Here is a 22,557-nt window from a genome sequence, read left to right as displayed (position 1 = left end):
ACGGTTTCCAGGGTCTTCGCTACTTCCTCTACGACTGGGTATAGACCCATTCTGTGTGCCTATAATATATCTGATAAAATATTTTTTAATTGGGTATCAGTTAATAGCCGATCAACTTACTTGAAGTTTATAAGGCCTACGTTCTCGGTAGGTGAATAGAGGAAAGGTCAATAGGTAATTTTTGGGAATTTACCCTAAATATACTGGAGCTTATTAAGGGGCAGCAACCCCTCACCCGGCCCCGAGTCCCGTCGTATAACGATACTACAATGGCGGTCTTCAAAGCCAATAAAAGAATGGTCTATTCGCACCCCAGATAAAAGGTCCCATGAGAACCCATGGACGTTTTAAAAAAGAGTATTATGATTAATGTGGAGCCTGGAGGCATAAACCTAGGAAATGGTAGGTCAGAGTATATCTTAAATGATAACTGTGCATTCCCGGGTGCATCTAACATGTAACCAGGGTGATTTGGGATTTGGGAAATTCTAATTTTTTTAGGGCCGTTGGATTGAAACCCCCCGAGCAAGATACCGCTGTTCTTAATTTCAGCGATATGCCTACCATTATGAAAAGAGACGTAAGGTGTGGTGAGGGTTATGTTGAGCAACCATTTGGACTCCATAAAGTGATTGTGCAGACTTCTCATAAAGTCGTCTGGCAGGCGCCTCAGCACGTACACACCACCTATTAATTGTAGGACGTACAAGGTGTCTTCCTCACCAGGCTGATCGAATCCCTCTAGGTCCCTGAGTGTGAGTTTGGGTAGATGATCGGCTATTGCTGCCCGCCTATACACGTTGTCTTTCAAGTGTAGGACGTATGAGCCACCTTCCTCACCAGGCTGATCGAATCCCTCCGTGTCCCCTAGATCGTTAAGTGTAGTGTTGGGACGATGACTGGTCATTGCTATAATACTATTACGAGGTAATTTCCAACTGGTTTTCTGATAATAGTTCAGGGGTGAACTTCACCCCCATGAAGTGTATGTTGTCGGGTAGGAAGATCTTGGTTAGTGATATCGTGTTTTCCACGATCACGGTGACACCCTGCAGACTGGTGTTGGAGCCGACACCCACCCGCACGTAAACTGTGCAAACGTGATACTGGTGTCGTTTCACCCACCCGAGTTTGACCCCCTTAACGATCTCGACCTCATTCCCCGATGGTTCCCCTAGGTAGACTTTGATGATCAGTGTTGAGTTCGCCGGTAGACTCTCCAGTATCCTGACCACGCCTTCAAATTCAGACACCAACTGCAATACCACGTTTTGCATGCCCGGTTTACCCGATAGCATATGGGCTGCCATACTGGCGACTGGGCTGATGGCTACGCTACGTCTCTGAGTCGGGACGTAAGCCACGAGCAGGGTTCCGTTGTTAACGACTTTGTTTAGGTGGTTGTCTTTGTTATCCGTGAACACGTAGGGGGAGCCGAGCCTCATATTGAGAAACCAGTCGTCTTTATCTGGTAACAACACCCACTTGTCATCTTCAGTGAAGACGAGCGTATATGGCTTGTTTCGGGCGACGGTAGTGCTCTCAACATCGTCTAAGTCGAACAGTTTGCCCCCGAACGATGGGTATATTATCCATTTATCATCCCCGGTGGTGACTAGGGTGTACCGAGTGTTGACTGTCGCTCTTGTGGTATCTACTATATCACCTAGGGCTCCACCGGAGGGGACTTCAACGCGTTTGTAAATGTTGTTTTTCAGTTGCAAGGCGTACAATTTACCATCTACTCCGGGAGCGTCGAATCCGCGTGTGTCCCCGAGGTCGGAGATCCCCACATTGACGCATTTTTCACCCCGGCCCTTGTGCGCTGGTCATTTTATGTGAAGCGTTGCTGAGGTATCCTATATTGACGGGATTATGATTTATATCTAACACCGATATTATCAGCTCAGGTATGTTGCCCTGAGTCAACCTCTTATACTGCCGCAGTGAAAACGACTCAGTTCTACCGTCGTTGTATTTCTCCGTTTTCACCGGTACGGCTCTCAGTATAGTGGAAGGGTGACCCCCTTGAATGTTGTACGTTGTGCTCACCTGACCGAGATGAATGTACAGCTCTCGGTACGGTACTAGGTCGGGTAACTTCGTACCTGTGACGGTTGTTGTTGGTTTTATCTCGTCAGGCGGTATACCGAGTGTCCTCGCCAATGGCCGGCCGAGCCTCAAGGAGTTTCTTCTGTTGTTGATTAACACCACTGTGCCGTTTGAGTCGTTCATCTTGAGTTCGGCTCCCAGGGGTTTGAAGACCTCGTCGCTTAGCGAGCACACGCTGTAGTAGCCGTCAGTTATCTGGCTGCGAGCTCCACAGCTTATTGTTGCTGGCGTTGATGTTAGTCCATTGCGGTAGGTAGGTGATATCGCAGAGTGCGACTTCGAGTTGACCTGACGTGTTATCGATCGCGTGCGTCAGCTGAACAGCCTCGCCGCTCGTTATTCCTGGAAGTGTTATGTACATGTTAGAGTATATATGCTCATTATATAATAGTTTTAAAATGTATTACCCTGGAGTGTTTTACCCTAAACTGGACGTAGATTTCTCGCCCATGAAGATCGCGGTCGCTGATGGGATGTATTTCAACGCCCAGCTTTTAGATGTGTTCAGCCTGTATAAATTTTCGTGACTAACGCTAAGGTAGTTCATGCTTGGTTCAACAACCCGATGCAGTTCTGGCAGAATCAACTCAACTTCGCCGTGTGGTGCGCTACAACGGGGTGTGGTGTGACATTAACCGACACTCGGCGTGGACCGCTGAGTCAGTCTGTGTTCACGTTCCACGTGTACTACCAGGTCAGGCGTATCCTTAAAGAAATCAGCGCTCCGGTCCCACAGGACAACGCATGGAACGCAGTAAACAACAAGTACGATAGGCGGGCCTACGAACGTATTTGCAACGAATTCGAACTAAACACGAAGACGGATTGGCGTTTGCCGGGACCGAACCACGGGTTGGGTATCCCCATCGTTCACAACATGCACCTCGTGGATGCCAGCGAGAAGTTGAAAGAATGGGGATACAAGTCGTATCATCACCTCACAACGAACGAGTGGGATGACCGTTACATGGCTTTCGACAACAGTAAGGATTACCGAGTCTGGAGGTTCGAGCAGGGGGCAGCGGATGACTGGAAAAAGTTCATGCTGGACACGTCGAAAGGATTCACTCGTGCCGGGGTAATCAGGTTAAACGACTTGATTCGAACGTACGTGTGGGCGCTGTTGGGTGCGCAGACGCAAACGCGTTCCAACATCCTCGGCAAGGGGACTGCTTACGACGCTCAGAAACAGTTCGTTGTTAACGTTGAGGATGCTATCAATTCTCCAGTTGATCTCCCGAGTGCCATCAAACGCTACCAAGACGTGTTGGAATACGCCAGGTCGAAAGTCGACTACGTCTTCGACGTGGGGCTGTACATGGCTCTGAGCGATATGCAACTGAGAGTAAAAAAAGTGGTGGGCTACAACAACAAAATAGTTATAGCCACGGCGGACCAAAAGTTGGGCGTCAACCCCAATGTTAACATCCCCCACGTCCCACCACCCACGACCGGCGAAATGGGTATAGTCACCCCACCCCCGGAGCCTAGGGTTCAACCAACAGCCCCTGTGGGGTCACCCCCTGTGGGGTCACACACACAGCAGCACATCGACCGTAAAACAGCCCTGGTGGTTGGTGGGGTAGCTTTGGGACTTATTTGGTTAAAAATTTCTTAGCCGCTACGTACACCAAACCCACCATGGCGACAATGGCTGCCCATAGGTTTTGACTGAGCCACGTGGCAGTTTTAGCCAGAGCGCCCAGCAGCCACGAGACGATGCTACCCAGGATGCCGGCGGCCTTACCAGCCAGTTTAGCCAGGGCCTCCCCGAGTTTTTTTATCCAGGCTTTGAAGCCCCCACCACTTGGTTTACCAGCAGGCATGGGGGTACCCCCGCCGCCGGCAGGCGTTAATGACACGACCAGGGTTGATATGATGAAGCCCAATGCAGTCAGAATGCTGGCGATGGTGATGCCTTGCTCTCGGAAGAGGATCCGAATCCTGTTAGCTAGCGTGGTGTCCTCATTTAGGACTCGATCGATGGTTTCCCGTACTCTACTGATCTGTGATCGGAGGGCTTCCCGGTTAGAGGAAGCGGATTCCAACCGAGTCCGTCTCTCGTCTTCCAAGTTTTTTATTCTCTCCTCGATACGACGTTTCATATCACAATCGGCTTCGGTGAGTTTTATTTTCTCGCGAGCGATGTGCTCATCGATTTCATATTCCCCATGTTGTTCACGAGTTCTCCGCGTACATGTTTCAAGTCTTCGTCTAGGCCTCGCAGTTCCCTCAGGGGAAATTCGAGACCCGGCAAGGGTTTGTCATGGTATGTGGTCAATATTTTCTCGATACTGTCCGACGTTTCTTTAGCACGTTGGAGTATATCACCTTCATCGCCTTTGGGTCTGGCTGCTTGCAGATCTTGGACGACCTTCGGGGGAAGCTTTGGCCGCGCCGCCATAATCTATGAAGCCTAGTTCATCACGGATCAGCTGACCCCCACCAGGGCGACTGGTGAGTGTTGACAAAGCATACGGCTTCCCGTCTTTTTTTATGATATCGACCCCCGGGTGAGCCTTCAATCGCAGCGTGCCCTTCTTATCGACGGTAAACTTGGCATAGTCCCTTCCCAACGGCTTGATGTTGTCTCTATTTTCAACTGCGTCGTAATAATCGTCGACAGCAGGCTGTACAAGTTCAGTACTTAAGGGGGTAGTGAATGTGGTGTCATCCTCGAATGCCTGGGCACTATCATCCCACATATCATCCATAGGTATGTATTCAGCCATTATTTAGTATTAAAACTTATATATTTCATTTATATAACAATGTATGGTAGAAAACTAGATCCCTTCCGAAGATCAAGAGAGCCTCTAGGCGTCAGAGCCGTGCGCCAGTCGGTGACCATCACCAACAATCCCAGCAAGATAGACAAGAACCAAACGCTGCTGGTTAGATTTCCAAACCTTGGCGAGAATGACCTCATTGTACCAGGCACGGTTCGACTGGCGTTCAACCTCACGTTGACCTCCACCAACGACAAACGCGAGCTAGTGCGGAACGTAGGTCGAGCCATCATCAAGAAAACCACCATCAAGATCAGCGGTAACGAGGTGCTGAGCATCGACAACAGCGACGTGTTTCACTGCTACGGGGATCTCTGGAAAAGCGAGGGAGAACGTGTCAATGACGTGTACCAGGGTATCAGCAAATCGACCCGGTTGTGCATTGGGTATAGCTTCACTCAAGACCAGCTAGACAAGCTATCGGACGGTGAAAAGGCCATCGCTCAAGCGTACGGGAACCGGTTCTGCGTGCCGCTCGACTTCGAGTTGCTCACGGGGCACGCGCCGTTTTACCAGGCCGCGCTGGGTGATAGGCTTGAATTCGAGCTAACATTTAACGACTACAGCAAAGTAGTGCGTACGCCGAACGGTGATGAGGCCAGTTACGCCATAGACAACATCTCTCTGGAGTTCGACATGGTCACTAGCCCAGAGCTGGCCAGGCAGGTTCGAAGCCAGTACTCTGGGAAGATGGCCATCCTGTACGATCGCATACTGAGGCATAGATCAGTCGTGCGAGATAAGAGCGACACTGTGTGGAATATCAACCTGAACGTGCCGGCGCGATCGATGAAAGGTATCCTGGTCGTCCCAGTGGAGGATTACGAGCCGTTCCGGAGGGACAGCGAGAAGTTTTTCAACCCCGAGATTGAAAAGGTGGAAGTGACCATAGAGGGCGTGCCCAACCAGCTGTTCAGTCATGGTATGAGGGCATACCAGCAGTGGGATGAGATAAAAAAGCTACCGGCCATCAAACAACACCCATACATAACCAAGGACCTGGACCTATCCTCCGTGCAGATCGGTGAATACCTGACCACGAAGTACGCGCTGTGGTTGGACATGCGATCCACGGATGACGATAAACTGCACGGTAGCGGTCGCCGCATAGACAACGGCAGCGAGGGGATAACAATCCAGATTACCAAGAAGGCTCAACCCGCGGGCAAGTTGAAATTATATCTGTACGTGATTATGGACGCGCAACTTAATATAGACAATGGGAGATTCGTGCAGGCCATCTATTGATGGCGGTAAGCCATCATCTAGTAGGCAACTGCCTACTGATTTACCCCGCGACCCACACTGCGCCATAGTGTGCGGGCAGACTGGCTGTGGGAAGACCGTTTTCGTGCTGGATATGTTGGAGGGTTACTACAAGGATGTGTTCGACAACATCGTTATCATGTGCCCTACTCTGAGCATGAATAAAACGTACACGGAAAGACCTTGGGTGATGACGGACCCGGACGTACACAAAGTCGACCCGGGAACACGCCTGCAGGACTGGTTGAAAGCTCTTCACGGGAAATTTAAAGGGGAGTCGACACTGTTCATACTGGATGACTGGCGGCGCTTAATCGCGAGATAACAAAAAGAGAGATATGCTATCGTACCTGGCCTTCTCCAGCCGGCATGCAAATCACAGCGTCTGGGTACTAACGCAGAAGTTCAACTCAGGTGTTGAAAGACCTCAGGGAGCAGACGCGATGGGTGGCCTTATTTCACTGCAAGGACAGGGATTCGTTCGAGGAGTGTTTGAGAGAGAACGATGTGATGAGTAAATTAGAACGGGAATGGGTGAAGAAACAGCTTGCTGAAACTAAACACGCTAAGCTCGTGCTCAAGACCGACCAACCCGTAGCCTATAGGGTGTTTTAGCTTAGCAATGCTTAGCAATGCTTAGCAATGCTTAGTAAATGCTTAGCAAAGCTTAGTAAATGCTTAGCAAAGCTAAGTAAAGCTTAGCAATGCTTAGTATAAATACTTAGCATTTAGTTATAGCTATGGTATTTGAAGTGTTTGTCGTGTGCAACTTAACCTTCATTTCTCTGTGTTTCGCCTATATCGTATATTATATAGTTAAAACTAAAACTTACTTATCACATTATAAGATGGAGTGTGAGGAATTGCTAGAGCAACTGTTGGTGCCAGTACACTCACCACAGGTGAGTGATGACAAGCGAGAGAAACTGGTGGCGTTGGCTGTTGGTGGCAAAGCCAAACATTACTTTGGAGACTACACTCCCGATAAAATTCACAAAATGTCAGCTGAAGAAATCGATAAACTGTACGCTAGATACGAGACCCGTCTCGGAGCAGAGATGACAAAGACAATAGGATCGGCTATGACCCAGATATACACTGGTATTGCGTCATACTTCCTTCCCATTCCCCAGGAACGCCGACTTTACCTGTGGGAAGACCTCGAGAAAGACCCTTTTATCGAACACGCCTTGAGCTCTATTAGCTGCGAGCTGTACCACAAATATGGTATGTTGTTAGCCCCGGTTACGGCGGCGATTATTACGGCAAAGCATTGTCAATTTGAGAGGAAAAATAATAATAATAGTATAGATGGATGCTGCACAGGAGGAGACACCACACCTGGGGGAAACCCCCAGGGGGGAACCCCAACTGGAGGAAACCTCCAGGGGGGAGACCCCACCTTCAGAGGTGAACCCTCCCGAGGTGAACCCACCCACAGTCACCAGGCAGAAGAATCCTAAGAGAGTAGCTGCCGGTAAAAAACGGTGGTGTAACCAACATAAAATTATCACGGTGACTCACCCGACCCGACTCTTGTTGGCTGTAGGCGTAACTGCTGCCGTGGTTATCTCGTGGTTATATACAAGACACAGTGAGGGAGACCCACACAGTGAGGGAAACCCTCACCCACAATTAGAGGTCAACCCACATATCATGTTATAATTTAATATTTTTATATCATATACATAATGTCTGAGGGGAAAACGTTCGTCAACGTCGCATACCACGCCACAGTGGTCGCCAGTCTAGCCGTAGGATACGCTCGGTTGACTAAAATGGTGCTTAAACAACCGACCATCAAGCTAGATTTCAACCTGCAGGATATGGGTATGCTCATAATGAACCTTGGTATGGCGATGGCTACAAAAGACATCCTAGTAAAACAAGGGATACTACCTGAAAATATTATGAAGTAAATATAGGATGGCTACGATCGCCATGATGGTTGGTGGGGGCGTTAGTAAATGCTCTACCATTTTCCGGGAGTAATTTCCTCTTCTCGAAACTACGAGAGTCACTCGCGGCTGAAATACAGGAAGAGCGTAAAAGACACGACCTCGCTATTGAGAAATTACAGACCGCCCAATCCGAGTACGCTAAAAAACGCCTCAAGAGGATCGATTACATTAACAAACAACTCAGGCGTGAAAACCATGCCGTTCAAACATTCCACGATGTCGACGACGCAGCGAGATAATACTTCTTATTAACAGGTAAACGGCTGCAACCGCTCAATAAACCCACACTCGCTCAGTACTACACACCATCCAAGGGGCAAATGGACCGTGAACTGGTATTCATAGCGCTGGGTATTGCAGCGACTGCGTTGGTTGCGAAACAATTAGACTAAATACTCATATAAGTATGCTAAACATGAGACCTGCTCCATACCGATGCGAATACATACTTATGGGGAAGAAAGAAGCCTGTGATAGGAGATGCAGGACTCAGGGGTACTGTTGTTTCCACATGGGAAGTCCTAACTACACGTGTTCTGTGTGTGGTATAGGGGTTAAAGGGCACTACTGCCTATGTAAAGCTCACGGGGCGAACGTAGTCAGACATCATCTCATCTACGAGAATAAAAAAGGCCTACATAAAAGAACGTAGGCGACTTCTCAAGATAGCAGTGTAGTGTCCCAATTAGAGATTATACACACCTACGTATAGCTATGTTTGTGGAAATTGAGCCCAGGGAAGGTTGCCTGAGAAGCTGGCAGATGGATGTGGGGAAAAGTATAGATATCAGTGTCCTCAAACCCATGATTGTTAGTGAACTATATAAGGGGTGCTCGTTTACAATCATGGTAAAAGTAGGGTTTGATGTGCCATGGGCTGGGCACAATTGGAATTACTTTGATGGGGGGCGAGTAGATGTGCATGGGGAGATAGATATACTTGTTGACGACTCGTTGCAAGTAATACAAAACACCCTGCTATGCTGCGCATGTTCCGGGTGGGTCGAGGGAATAATCGATAAGGTGTATCTAGATTTTTTTACCTTTACGGCGGTCCAATTAGAGATTGATCTTCTTAGGTGAGTACGCAACTATGACTACTGTTGGTGAACAGATGCTTACAGATTATGACATGCACCTATTCATTGAGAAAGGCTTGCGAGGCGGGATCTCCATGGCAACCAAGCGATACGCGAAAGCAAATAATCAATACGTGAAAGGCTACGACCTGAGCAAGCCAACCAATCACATTCTCTACCTCGATGCCAACAACCTGTACGGCTGGGCTATGAGCCAGTATCTACCCACAGGGGGGATTCGAATGGGCGTCACATGAGGTCGATGTTATGAGCATCGCACCAGATTCGAACAAAGGTTATATACTCGAGGTTGACTTGGAATACCCCAAGGCATTACACACATCACACAACAGCTACCCCCTAGCCCCCGAACGTATGAGGGTTAACCCAGACTGGATGTCTGAGTACCAACATAACTTGTTAGGTGGGCGGGTGGCAGACGTTGAAAAACTCGTTCCTAACTGACCAAAATACACAGGGTGCTCGTGTTCAACCAGAGCCCATGGATGGAGCCTTACATCAGAATGAACACAGACCTCCGAAAGCTTGCCACCAGTGACTTTGAGAAAAATCTCTACAAGCTCATGAACAACTCGGTGTTTGGTAAGACTATGGAGAACCTTAGGAAACGCGTGACCGTGAAGCTGGTTCGGTCGAATGAGGAAGACAAGCTCAGGAGACTGATAGCCAGTCCGGCATTCAACCGTAGCAAGATATTCACCGACGACCTAGTTGCCCTACACATGAAGAAAAAAATTCAACCGGCCTGTTTACGTGGGGATGAGCATCCTCGATTTATCCAAACACCTGATGTACGACTTTTACTACAACGAGCTTAAGAAACAGTACGACGACAGGTGTGAAGTGCTGTACACTGATACGGGATTCCCTGCTGATGGAGATTCGAACCGAGGACGTGATACGAGGACATGAAAAACACCTCGATTTGTACGACACCAGCGACTACCCCAAGGCCCATGCCATACACAGCACGGTAAATAAAAAGGTCCTAAGTAAGATTAAGGACGAGTGTGCTGGCACGCCCATAGCCGAGTACATAGGTTTGAGGCCCAAGATGTACTCCATACTGAAGGCCGACAATGGTGAGATCCGGAAGGCGAAGGGTGTTAAGAAGTACGTGGTGAAACAACACATCAAACACGCCAGATTCAAGGAAGCCCTGTTCAAGACCCGTACCTTTAGACATAAAATGAACACACTTAGAAGTGATGGACATAGGATATACGGACTGACAATAAACAAGACGTCCCTGTCGCCTATGGACACTAAACACTGGATAGCTATTGATGGGATAAACACGTACGCGTACGGGCATGAGAAAATTGAACCAAGAACATAGGTGTATGTAGGCGACATGTCACGGAACCAGAGAAAGTTTGAGGCTATTTACTATAGCCCACGTGGGTACTGGAAAGGAGCTAGTGCTGTAGATAAGCTGGCTAAAATGGCGCGAGTACCCCCGGAGGAAGCCAAAGCGTGGCTTGAAAAACAAGCCCTGTGGCAGATCTATTTACCGGCACCACGCTACGTGCCTAGAAGGAGGTTTGGTATTAACATACCTAATAGCGTTCACCAGGCAGACCTACTGTTCCTACCCCACGACAAGAGGTACAAGTATGCCTTAACTGTAGTGGACGTGGCCAGTCGTTACAAGGAAGCCGAACCCTTGACCGCGAAAGATTCTGCCCAGGTAGCCCGCGGATTCGAACGCATATGCAAACGCAGTCCGCTGACGTGGCCAACAGAGCTGCAAGTTGACCCCGGGCGGGAGTTCATGGGTGTCGTGTCACACCTGTTAGACAAACACGATACAAAGGTCAGGCGTGGCACGGCTGGAGCCCATTGCAGCCAAGCCATAGTTGAGAGATTTAATAGAACTTTGGCTTAGCGCTTATTCGGGCATCAGTATGCGAGGGAGATGGCAACCCCGGGAAAACGATCGACTGAATGGGTCGTGAGGTTACCCAAGGTGGTGTCGGCAATCAACCATGAAGCCACCCGTCTCACCGGCAAGAAACCGGCAGACGCGATCAAACTAAAATCAATAGTGGCAGAGTCGGCTGCTCCATTGCATGGGAAGGAGAAACAGATACCAGATAGGGCCCTAGTGAGGTATCTATACCAGCCGGGGGAACACGAGGGTGACAGCCGTAAGCGAGCCACCGATCCTATATGGTCAGTCAAAACTTACAACATAGATAACTTGTACTACTTGAGGGATTGCCCAGGTAGAGGGTTTGTAAGAGCGGAATTATTGATCGTACCGTACGGCACAGTGTTACCTCCAGTCAACACGGCATAGCTGCATGATGATGCAATCCCAGGATAGACCCGTTAAACCAACATACTTCAGCCAAGTCCCCGGTAGCTCAGTCGGTTAAGCGGCGTGGTTGCGTGGTATACATGTGGAGTTCGTATCCCGCTGGCGTCTCAAACTTTTTTATAGTAGGGGTAATGGTAGCAAGAGCTAAGGGTCCGACCAAAGCCTTATTTGGGAAATAAGGCTTTGCAGAGGCTTTTGTTGGACTTGGTCCAAAACCCCCATTGTATATACTTCTTTACTTTCTTTGAAATTCAATTCATGTTCGCTGTAATTTTCTGCATTTAGATCTGTATAGTATTCAAAAAAAAGTTTTGGTATCAGGCATCGCGATGTTATCTTTCGAGTTTCTATCTTCCCAGAAATTCCCAGTATTCTTTCGGTGACTTTTTCATTTTTTCTCTAAACATATTTTCAAGAGATATCCTATGCTTTCTAATATGTTCATCTAGGCATTTCTTGTAAGCTCTCGATTCGGTGCGTAGGTTTTGAAGATTAGACTGTGATTTATTTTCCTTAACTTTTCGTTTTGCTTTATGGAATCTTTTTCTGAACTTTCTACATTTTGTATTCAACCACGGCTTGTTCTTACGATAGCGGGTTGTGTATTTCATATGTTGTCGTGTCCCAAATGTTTCACGTGCAGCATTAACAAGCACGTGCGCGAAGCGATCGGAGAGCGTGTTGATAATCGATAAATCTTCATGGTTGGATACTGCTGTACGGACAAGATTTGTAAGTTTATTTACTTTATTCATGTCAACATTTTGTCGAAAAGTTGCTTTTTTATGGAGATTATAACGTTTAGGTTTAGCCGTTTTACTATTATCTACATGATGAATAAGTTTAGGTTCCTTTACTACATCGGGAATAGACTTGCTTTTCAGTGTAAACGATAATGGGCAGTGAACATCTGACGTGAGGGGAGAAAAGTCTAAAACATCAAAATCGGTAAAATTTTTTAACTTTTGGGGGAAGTAAGAACATAATCGATTAAACTTTTGTCATTACAAGTTAATTTCCCAATATGTTTATCATTTTCCACCCTTCCATTTACAATGAATAAATTCAAATTCTTACAAATATCTATAAGTGCATAACCAAAATTGTTTACTTTACCGACATCTTGAGATGATCTTTCTAGAGGAAGGTTTAAATCATGTAAATATTTCTCAGGGCATATATCTCCAGTTTCATCTAAATCAAACTGTTCAGTAAGAAAGGCATCGTATACAGAATAATCACATAAGGTATTTGTTCTGGAGTTGAAGTCACCCATTAGAGTAACATATTCACTTTTCATAAGCTTGTGCATAATTGAATGTTCTAGGTTGAGGAAAGTGTCATTCGTAACATATCTGGATCCGTCCGGGGAGATATACACTATTCCTAAATAGTGATCTTGCTCAATATCAAATAAAGTTTTTGACAGTTTTAGCCACATTACATAATCATTATCCTTCTCTACTAATGTAATAAAATCTTTGTACTCGTTCTTAACAGCTATTCCAATTCCTCCTGATTTTCTGTTAGTTTTTACTCTATTCCTGAGCGATAGTGTATACCCATCAAGATGTATGTCATCTCATTCATTTGTTTTAGTTTCTTGCAGTCCAAAAATATGTTTACTTTCTATAAGGTTAACAAATCCCGAATACTCTAATCTTAGTCCACATACATTAACACTTAAAAACTTAAGAGCGAAATAGTTAAAAATGCAGTCATCATCATCATCATCATCATCATCATTATCATCATCATCATCATCATCATCATCATCATCATCATCATCATCATCATCATCATCATCATCATCATCATCATCACCACCACCATCACCACCACCATAATCATCAGCGTTAGTATCATAAATGTCAACATCGACATTATCTACAACATGTTTATCAACATCTACAATATTATCATCTTCATCAGTTATGTCAATATGAGCATCTACAGTATTTGTATCAACATCTTCGATTCCAGAAGCATCATTATTTACACTTCTGTTGATGTATTTAATTTTGTTAACAGTTTCGGAAACATCATTATTTACACTTCTGTTGATATGTTTCATTTTATCTTTATTTTCAGAACCAACAATATTTATACTTCTGTTGAGATGTTTAGTTTTGTCGTCAATTTCAGAAACATCATTGTTTACACTTCTGTTGATATGTTTCATTTTGTAATTAAATTCAGAAACATCACTGTTTACACTTCTGTTGGTATGTTTCACTTTATCATTAGTTTCAGAAATATCGTTATTTACATTTCTGTTGATATGTTTCAATTTGTCATCAATTACAGAAGCAACGTTATTTACACTTCTGTTGATATGTTTCACTTTATCATTAGTTTCAGAAATATTGTTATTTACATTTCTGTTGATATGTTTCATTTTGTCATCAGTTTCAGAAATATCGTTATTTACACTTCTATTGATATGTTTCATTTTGCCATCAATTTCAGAAACATCATTATTTACACTTCTGTTGATATGTTTAATTTTGTCGTTAGATTCAGAAACATCATTATTTACACTTCTGTTGATATGTTTCATTTTGCCATCAATTACAGAAACATCATTATTTACACTTTTGTTGATATGTTTCATTTTGTCGTTAGATTCAGAAACATCATTATTTACACTTCTGTTGATATGTTTCATTTTGCCATCAATTTCAGAAACATCATTATTTACACTTTTGTTGATTTGTTTCATTTTGTCTTCACGAATATCAACAGCATTACTATTTATAATTTCATTGGCTTCAACAATTTTATCGTCAATAATGTCAATAGCATCAAGACAAACCACATTATTTTGGTCTGCAATATTAACATCACTGTGTTCAGGGTACACATGAGAGCCATTGCAAATGGGAGTCATTGATGTATTTGCTTTGGCTTATGTGGCAATACTGACTAGGTATCGATCATATGAGGTCTCAGTATTTTGTACTTCTGTCTTTAATGAAAACTGGGGTATTTGTGAGTCACTTTTGGAGGTTTGGAGTTCACATGAGTGAGTGTCATATTGTTCTGGTGGATAATATACAGAGGGGGATGCAGGCCATGTAGTACTGACTGACTCAAGCTCCTGCCCACCGACGTCTCCCTACGTTGGTTTCTGTATGGGATGGCTGGGTCCCTGGGGTACTCTGTAGGGGGGAGGGACAGGGGACTGGAGGGTATTCTCAACACATAGCTTGTCTACTACAATCACTGCCTTCTTCCCGCTTTTCCTAGCCTCCCTCAACAGAGGCATCAGAACATTCTTTCTATAGTCACTGATTTCTTCCGGGAATTGTTCCACAATATGGAATGGTTTTCCTTTCAACATTTTCCCACATTTCTTAACACTATCTCTCTCTTTTGTGATAAGAAGTTTTGCAATGATGGGTCGAGGTCTGATAGACTCCCCATGATATCGTGGACTGCGTTTAGGTCCTATTCTGTGAACACGTTTAAATTGAATCTTGTCACCATCCTCATGTTTTAATTCATCTTTGACAAAGTTTCTCAGTACTTGTTCACAGTCTTCGAAAGGTTGAGTTGTTGTAGCTACGTACTCAGGGATGTTGGTGAATATGAGATTATCTCTCATAGATCGGCAACGTTGGTCTACGAGGGCTTCACGGAGGCTTAGATTGTTATTTGGGCTGCTAGCTGACTTGGCCCTAATATCAGCGATTTGTTTTTCCATTTCCACTTTGTTCAGTTTTAGATCATCATAACTGTCACTGAGAAACCCTGCGCTTTCTTCCAAAGCATTGACCCTTTCTCTAACATCGTCAATATCTTTCACTTTTAGTTCCAAGTTAGCAATGTTTGTCTTAATGTCATTCACATCTTTCACTATTGAGTCCAACTTAGAAAGTTTGTGATCCATGGACTCTAACCTGGCCAAGATGGCTGCCGAGGTTGAGTCAAGGCAAGGGCTGGGGGGTAGAGGTTGTGCGAGAGGGTTGCGGAGAAACGGTACCTGACTTATATATTGTCCTTGTGGGGTAGTGAAAACAGTCTGCTGGTTGGGCGTGTAGATAGTCTGGAGAGATTCTCCCACGATGTTGGCTGTGCTACCCGGTGTTGACGTGGCCATTGTTGACGTGTCACCTGTAGTCTTCTCGCTGATTTCGGTAGGTGAGGTAGACTGTTTATGTCGTTTTCGGCCCTTCTTATCACTTTCAGGTGATATGAACTTCTTTCCCATACTTTGTAGACAACTTTGGAGTATTTTGAGACAGTTTACATTAAAATCGTGTTGATTCAATCAGATGGAGACACAAACACGTCTTGTCACCTCGACGCATGCTCAGCCTGGACCCAGACCCTGGACGATCCTTTACCTCGTGAATTTGCTCCTGGTCATCTACCAGACTATAATTCAAGAAAATTGCGAATACAGTAATACAGTTGTCCGCTAAATAAATCTGTATTGATGAAGATAGAATGTCATTCCAGTGCATTTGGACCTTCTGTATTGAACACGATGTCATGGTAGGTGAAAAAGAACTTTTTCTTCCAACTGTTTTTCCCTCGCCATGACACCTTCTTGTTCAATACATAAGGCCAAATATCACTGGTATTGCGTATTATATACACATGAAAGATGTATACATATATATATATTAGGTATGTTTATATTCTACGTCTCAGCTTCCTCATATATAGTTTGACCACGACGATGTATTTGGTATGAGTTTTATAAGAAGCTTTACATTACGCAAGATACACGAGACACATTGGTTTCAAGGGAAAATTGCAATTAATTACACTTCGACTTCACCAACAATGCATTACTCGGCAGTATTGAATTACGTTTGTACAAATTTCTTCTCTAGTTTGTTGAAGGAGAAATGTCCTCTTTCATGTTAAAACCATTATTTTACCTTTGCAGTTGGAGCAACATCAACTGCAACACCACCAACGTCAACGCCTGCATGTGCGCATATTCATACTCTGTGTTATCCCTGTTTTGTAATTCTATGGATTAATAATTTTTAAAGAATCATTTCAACATTCTTGGCATTATAAAATTCCAGTGATCGAACCATATGAAATGATTTTTGGATAGAAAAAGAATCCATTAGAAGGAGAATTTGACATTGTGTATTGTTAATGCTTTCAGCATCTCCAACTACATCGACATCGACAGGTGTGTGTATTTTATAGATTCATAAATACCTGACGCTATGTTTACTGCAGTTGTAAGATCTATTTGTTTCCAGTTAAACATGTAGCTGAAAATATATCTGTCAAAGTTTATTTTGTGACCTCTTTGTTACAGTAGGTCATTTAACATTAACCATTGGTCATTCAGTTCAAACTGGTTTAGGTCTTTAGAGCAGTGATGCTTGTGATCCTAATGCTTACCCGTTTTGCTTCTTCCAGGAAGTGACACCACAACCACCTCCATCTCCTCCTCCATCACCACCTCCATCTCCACCTCCACCTCCATCGCCACCTCCATCACCACGTCCACCACTACACCTCCAACACCTGCATCTGTACCTGTGTACCTCATCATAGGTATAGTGATTGTGTTGCTCGTGCTGCTCATCATCATCTTTGTCCTGATTGTCTTTCGTAACAGAATCGCACGGGTTGCCCGGAAGTACAGCGTCACAAGGAAAAGGCCCAAGGTTCGGAACTTGAAGGAAAATGATAAACCCAACAAAGGGAAACGCATGTCCCAAATCAACCCTGACAAAAAGGCAGACTTTGATCAAAATGTTCTTGGATCCACCGCTGATCCTGCTTCAGAAGACAAAGGAGCATCAGTTAAAGAGATGGCGATATAGCCGATGGATGTAATAGAGACTCTGTTTTAAGGAAATTCGGGGATGTAAAACTATATGGTAGTCTGTTTTGAACAGCTTCTTATTATATGAATGAAAGTCCGAGATAATTGATCAAAACTTTCAGCTATTTTCATTTTGAAAATAATGATGCTCTTGCATTATGGAAAGTAAAAGAGACACATAGCAAACTTGACAGTCGGAGTGAAACACTTGGCTGTTATTGTGTCAATGAAATAGGATACTTAGTGTGCATTTGTTTCTCAATATTTTGAAGACGTGTTCTGAGAGTATATGTTGCTGTGGCACAAATTCAGATATTCCTACACTGACAAGAAACATTTAATCATGCTAGGAAACATCAGGACTACAAATCCATTGTTTGACACTTTGTAATGTGTACCGGATCAATATATGATAATAAGTCAACCAGGTATGTACATAGCAGTCAACAGGCTGCAAAGAACGTTCACCCTCATAAACTTGATTTCCCGAAATTAGTGTTACTGAAAGCCACAATTAATATTATTTTAGTGTTTGAATATTCTTATCATGTTGCATATCAGAAATATAATAATCAAACTACATCAACACTTGCAATTTGCAGTACTTGTTAAAACATCCATGTCATTCATTATTTTTTACGCCATTTGTGGTTCTTTTCAAAAGATATTGTAACTTGATGTTGTCCAAGCCACGCTTTATGACCAGTAGTATGTATAATCATGATTATATTCATTGATGTTTGTTTAAATTATTTACACCATTGTTTGTTTGATGTCTGAGTGAATACTATGTTTATTGATTTTTGTATTCAAAGTGCAGCTGGATGTACATATGTGTTTAAGCACCAGTTTGTGTCTGGTTATTTATGTTATGGAAAACGTACAGTGGTGTGATTTCGGGTTTTTAATGGACTGTGAACTATACTAAAACACATTGTACTGACTTTGCTTTATGACTAGAAAATTCATTATTAATCCGTGTGTTCTTTTTATCTTACCTCAGCCTCTATTACTTGTTTTTAGAACATTCTCATGTAATCAAGTATCTTTTGCTTCAAGCATATTTACGTCAGTCCTACTGTATTTGTATATCATATTATTATATTGTAATCCTTTTGACACCACAATGTCACATGTCATTCTAAGTTGTCACTTATGATGTCAAAGAAACATACGCTTTTCACATTGAAATTTGCTTTGTTGAGATTATATATTTTGCTGTATATATCGGACATTTTGTCTCATAGTTTTATTCTATTTACATTAGATATTGTGTGTTCTGGATTAATCCAACCAGTTTATATATGATTAGACCTTTCAGCAAGAAGCACATGACCTGTAATGAGTTTGGCTGTGTATGAATATTGATAACGCCCCACCCACCCACCTTGACCCCACAGGGGGGTTGTTGTAAGTGATGTCAGGCAAAACTAGTTGTGCCATTTCATCAATAATCGCCTGCCATGTATACTGAGGACAAATGTTTATTGTTTGTGTTGTTTTGGGTTCACCGTAAATAAACCGTGTTTATAACCCATCCGTCTTGCTTGTCTACCTGCGGATTATTTGTGACGAGGCATATATGTCAGGGGAATTACTGTTGCGTATTGATGGAAAAGTTAGCCATGGTGTAGTGGTTAGAGCGTCCGCCCAGAGAGCGGAAGGTCGCGGGTTCGATCCCGACCGCGTTATACCCAAAGACGTTGAAATATGGTTCTTGTTGGTACCTGTCTGGTTCTCGGCATTAATGGGTACAACAAGGACTGGTCGGCTCGGAGTCAGTATAATGTGTCTGAGTTGGGTATTCATGCTTCACTGCGGCATGGTATCTCAGTTGGCTAACACTATAAAACTAGCTTAAGTCTGGGCTAGTGCAAGCAGCTGCACATACACATACACACGCATGCACGTCGTCATTTGAGCGAAATATTCTCAAGCACGACGTTAAACCCACAGCACACCTCACCTCACCAGATCGGCTCAAGATGTTGTTTTGAGCGTCCGTCATCGACCACGTCTCATTACAACGTTCGTGCTTGCCTGAAGAGTTGGTTGGTTGGTTTGTTGTTTAACGACGCACTTAGCAATATAGCAGCTATATGTCGGCGGTCTGTAAATAATCGTGTCTGGACCAGACGATCCTGTGATCAACAACATTGATCTACACAATTGGGATACGGTGACATGTGTCAACCAAGTCAGCGAGCCTGACCACCCGATAAGGTTAGTCGCCTTTCACGACAACATGGGGTGCTGAAGATCAATTCTAACCCGGATCTTCACGGGTCTGCCTGAGGAGGTTTCACAGTCGTGACATTCTGTTGTATATATTTACCGGCCCTGATGCTACCAGTCCCTAGTATGGTGATCTACCTTCAGTTACTGGTGATCTATAACCTGTTTTTATATTGTAATGTCCTAAATAGTACATTCATTTAAGTCACATTCTACTTTTGTATCTCCAACTGTGACATTCTAGTTCTTTTATTGTCCTATTCAGACAGATTTTAAGATATAACATTATAAATTATTTCGATATGACCCTTTTAAGTCACGATATGGCTGAAATATTGCAAAAGTGACTATAAATTTTAACTCACTCAGTGATGCTACCAGTTAACTGCCCTTTTTGTACTGAACCTTCTGTACCGTTTCCACAACGGGGACACACGACCTCTAACAATGTACATGTACACTGACTCCATTGATCCATCACACCGTATTTACAAACTTTCCACGGGCACATGCCATTCATTATTCCGGTTTGTTAACTGCCATGTGGGTTTCATATCTGCCTTTTTAAATTATTTCCACATGTTTGTGTAATGTCCGTTTCACGTGCATGTGAGTTTAAGTACTCATTATCTAATTTCCACGTGCATGCCAGTTTCATATCTGCGTATATCTGTGCTGTAATTTCCACGTGCGTCCGCCCGGAGAGCGGAAGGTCGCGGGTTCGATCCCCGACCGCGTCTTACCAAAAGGCATCAACATATGGTATTTGTTTGTCCCTGTCTGGCGCTCGGTATTAATGGTTACAACAATGACTGGTCGGCTCGGAGTCAGTATAATGTATCTGAGTGGGGTATTCATGCTTCTCCTAGTCGCCCCCATTCCCGTGTACATAAAACACAACAAGCACACACTGAACAACAGGAACCGACGTGCGTTCCGCGGCCAATTTATTTACATTGTTTCATCACAAAACCTACATTCAACATTATGATACGTGAATAACGAAATGCATGCTGAAGCCCTACACCTAAACCAGAGATAACAACTCCCGTAGAGAAAAAACTCTGGAACCGTGTTCCCTCAACGAATGCAGCAGCAGCACCAAAAACTGGAGGGTTTACAGTATCGTTAACCTTAAACATGGACATAGCTGCAATCCAGCGATACGTTTATGTAGGTTGATGTGAGCATATGCACAACTGACAACAGCAGCATAAATTACATAAATATAAGCATTATTTACACAACATTCAAGCATACACCTGAGATTCATAATATACAGTATGCTGACAATTTCTGTCATCAAAACACAGGAGGTATTCAATGGACAATATCATAACCACCAATACATTATTCTCATATTACCGTAGTATAACCGCTCGACATTCCAAAATCATCGTATTATAACAGCTCGACAGCCAACATATGGTATACATTCCAACATTACCGTATTATAAAGGCTCGACAGCCGACATATGGTATACTTTCCAGTATTACAGTATTATAACGGCTCGACAGCCGACATATGGCATACAATACCATATTACCGTATTATAACGGCTCGACAGCCATAAACCATCATGGTTAAATCACTCATGCCACATCACACGAACGATGATCATGAGCATCTGAAACATACAGAAATACAATATTAGAATACAAACATGTTAAATGCTGAAAGGCCGGGAGTGCACTAATCGAGAATGCCAAATTCAAATATCTACACCCTTATATACTCCCATAACCCGCCACCTACCGGGCAGATAACCCATGTGAACACTTCATACCGCTAGAGAAAAATAATTTCCCTCTAATTCATACTTCAAACGATAGAAATAATATTTCTCCTAGTCGCCCCCATTCCCGTGTACATAAAACACAACAAGCACACACTGAACAACAGGAACCGACGTGCGTTCCGCAGCAGAGACTAGCAAAGAAAGTTAAAGGCCCAGGGATAAGGAGACTTTCATTCTGCTATTAATGCTGTCTTTGATGTAACCATCCTTAGCATTTTCGCTCTTCCAGCGCCCATGTCGTTTAAACATTCTGTCCGGTATCCCGTTATTTGCGGCTGCCGAAGCACCACCACTGCGCAGACTATGCAAACCATAGCTCTTAATATTAACCACGAAAGGTGACAAAGCTTCCAAGAAAATTTCCCTTAGTCTAGTATAGGATAAAGGAGCGTTAGTTTTTCTTAATTTATAACCATTACCAGTTTTAGTCAAACTTCTGAAAATGCATTCTTGAGACTCTGGTGAAATCTCCGCTGCTCTCAGGTATCTGTCGAGACATTCCACCGGACACAACTTAGAATGGGTCCGACTTATTACAAGCCATGCCCCATCTCTATATACATCTGTCTTCGACTTCTCAATAAAACAGTCATATGAGAATGAAAAAAGACAATATCTGATCTTGTTATATTTAAAAGTTCTGCTGATCTCATAAACCCAGAATAAGCCAGTAAACATACAGCTAATATTCTCAAATCCGCTAATGATGCATTTTCACTCCTGGAATCGTACACTTTATGCAGAATATCAATATCAACAGGCTCCTTCTTCGTTACAGGCTTAGCTAATTTACGTTTGGCTGCTTCTAGGACATTCTTTACCAAACCATTATCAGTGGGACTATCCATCCCCATGCTATAATGAGCATATCTCAAGCTATAATAAGCTGACATAACAGGCGATATAGTGTCACTTTGCTGTACAACCGACAACAAATATATAGCACAGTGTAGATGAGACACTGGTAGCTGACAAGGCATATCATTCAACTCTGCCCACCTTTTCCACGCAGCAAAAGCATTCTGGTACTTCTTATTAGTTGACTCAGCTCTAGCGTGCGATATCAACTCTGGTAAGGCTCCCGCCAGCTCCCTAACATTGACTGGCAATTCTTCCAAGTCTTCCTTATACAAGGATTTGAACACATCTGTAACATATATAAAACA

General features: G+C 43.7%; 1 protein-coding gene across 1 annotated transcript in view; it reads left to right on the top strand.

Annotated features, from left to right (window-relative positions):
• The window catches only part of LOC124268358 (A-agglutinin anchorage subunit-like), a 40,859-nt gene extending 21,967 nt beyond the window's left edge, over window positions 1-18,892 (top strand). The window contains exons 5-7 of the mRNA XM_046703333.1: window positions 16,452-16,496; window positions 16,683-16,709; window positions 16,946-18,892. Coding sequence (XP_046559289.1) covers window positions 16,452-16,496; window positions 16,683-16,709; window positions 16,946-17,355 — 482 coding nt within the window. The 3' untranslated portion in view covers window positions 17,356-18,892. The remainder of the gene's footprint in view (window positions 1-16,451; window positions 16,497-16,682; window positions 16,710-16,945) is intronic.
• The last annotated feature ends 3,665 nt before the right edge of the window (window positions 18,893-22,557 follow it).

This window comes from Haliotis rubra, unplaced genomic scaffold (assembly GCF_003918875.1).
Source record: "Haliotis rubra isolate DU_JTF1 unplaced genomic scaffold, ASM391887v1 Scf1374, whole genome shotgun sequence".
Classification (NCBI taxonomy): domain Eukaryota; kingdom Metazoa; phylum Mollusca; class Gastropoda; order Lepetellida; family Haliotidae; genus Haliotis; species Haliotis rubra.
This window is presented reverse-complemented; position numbering and strand designations above follow the sequence as displayed.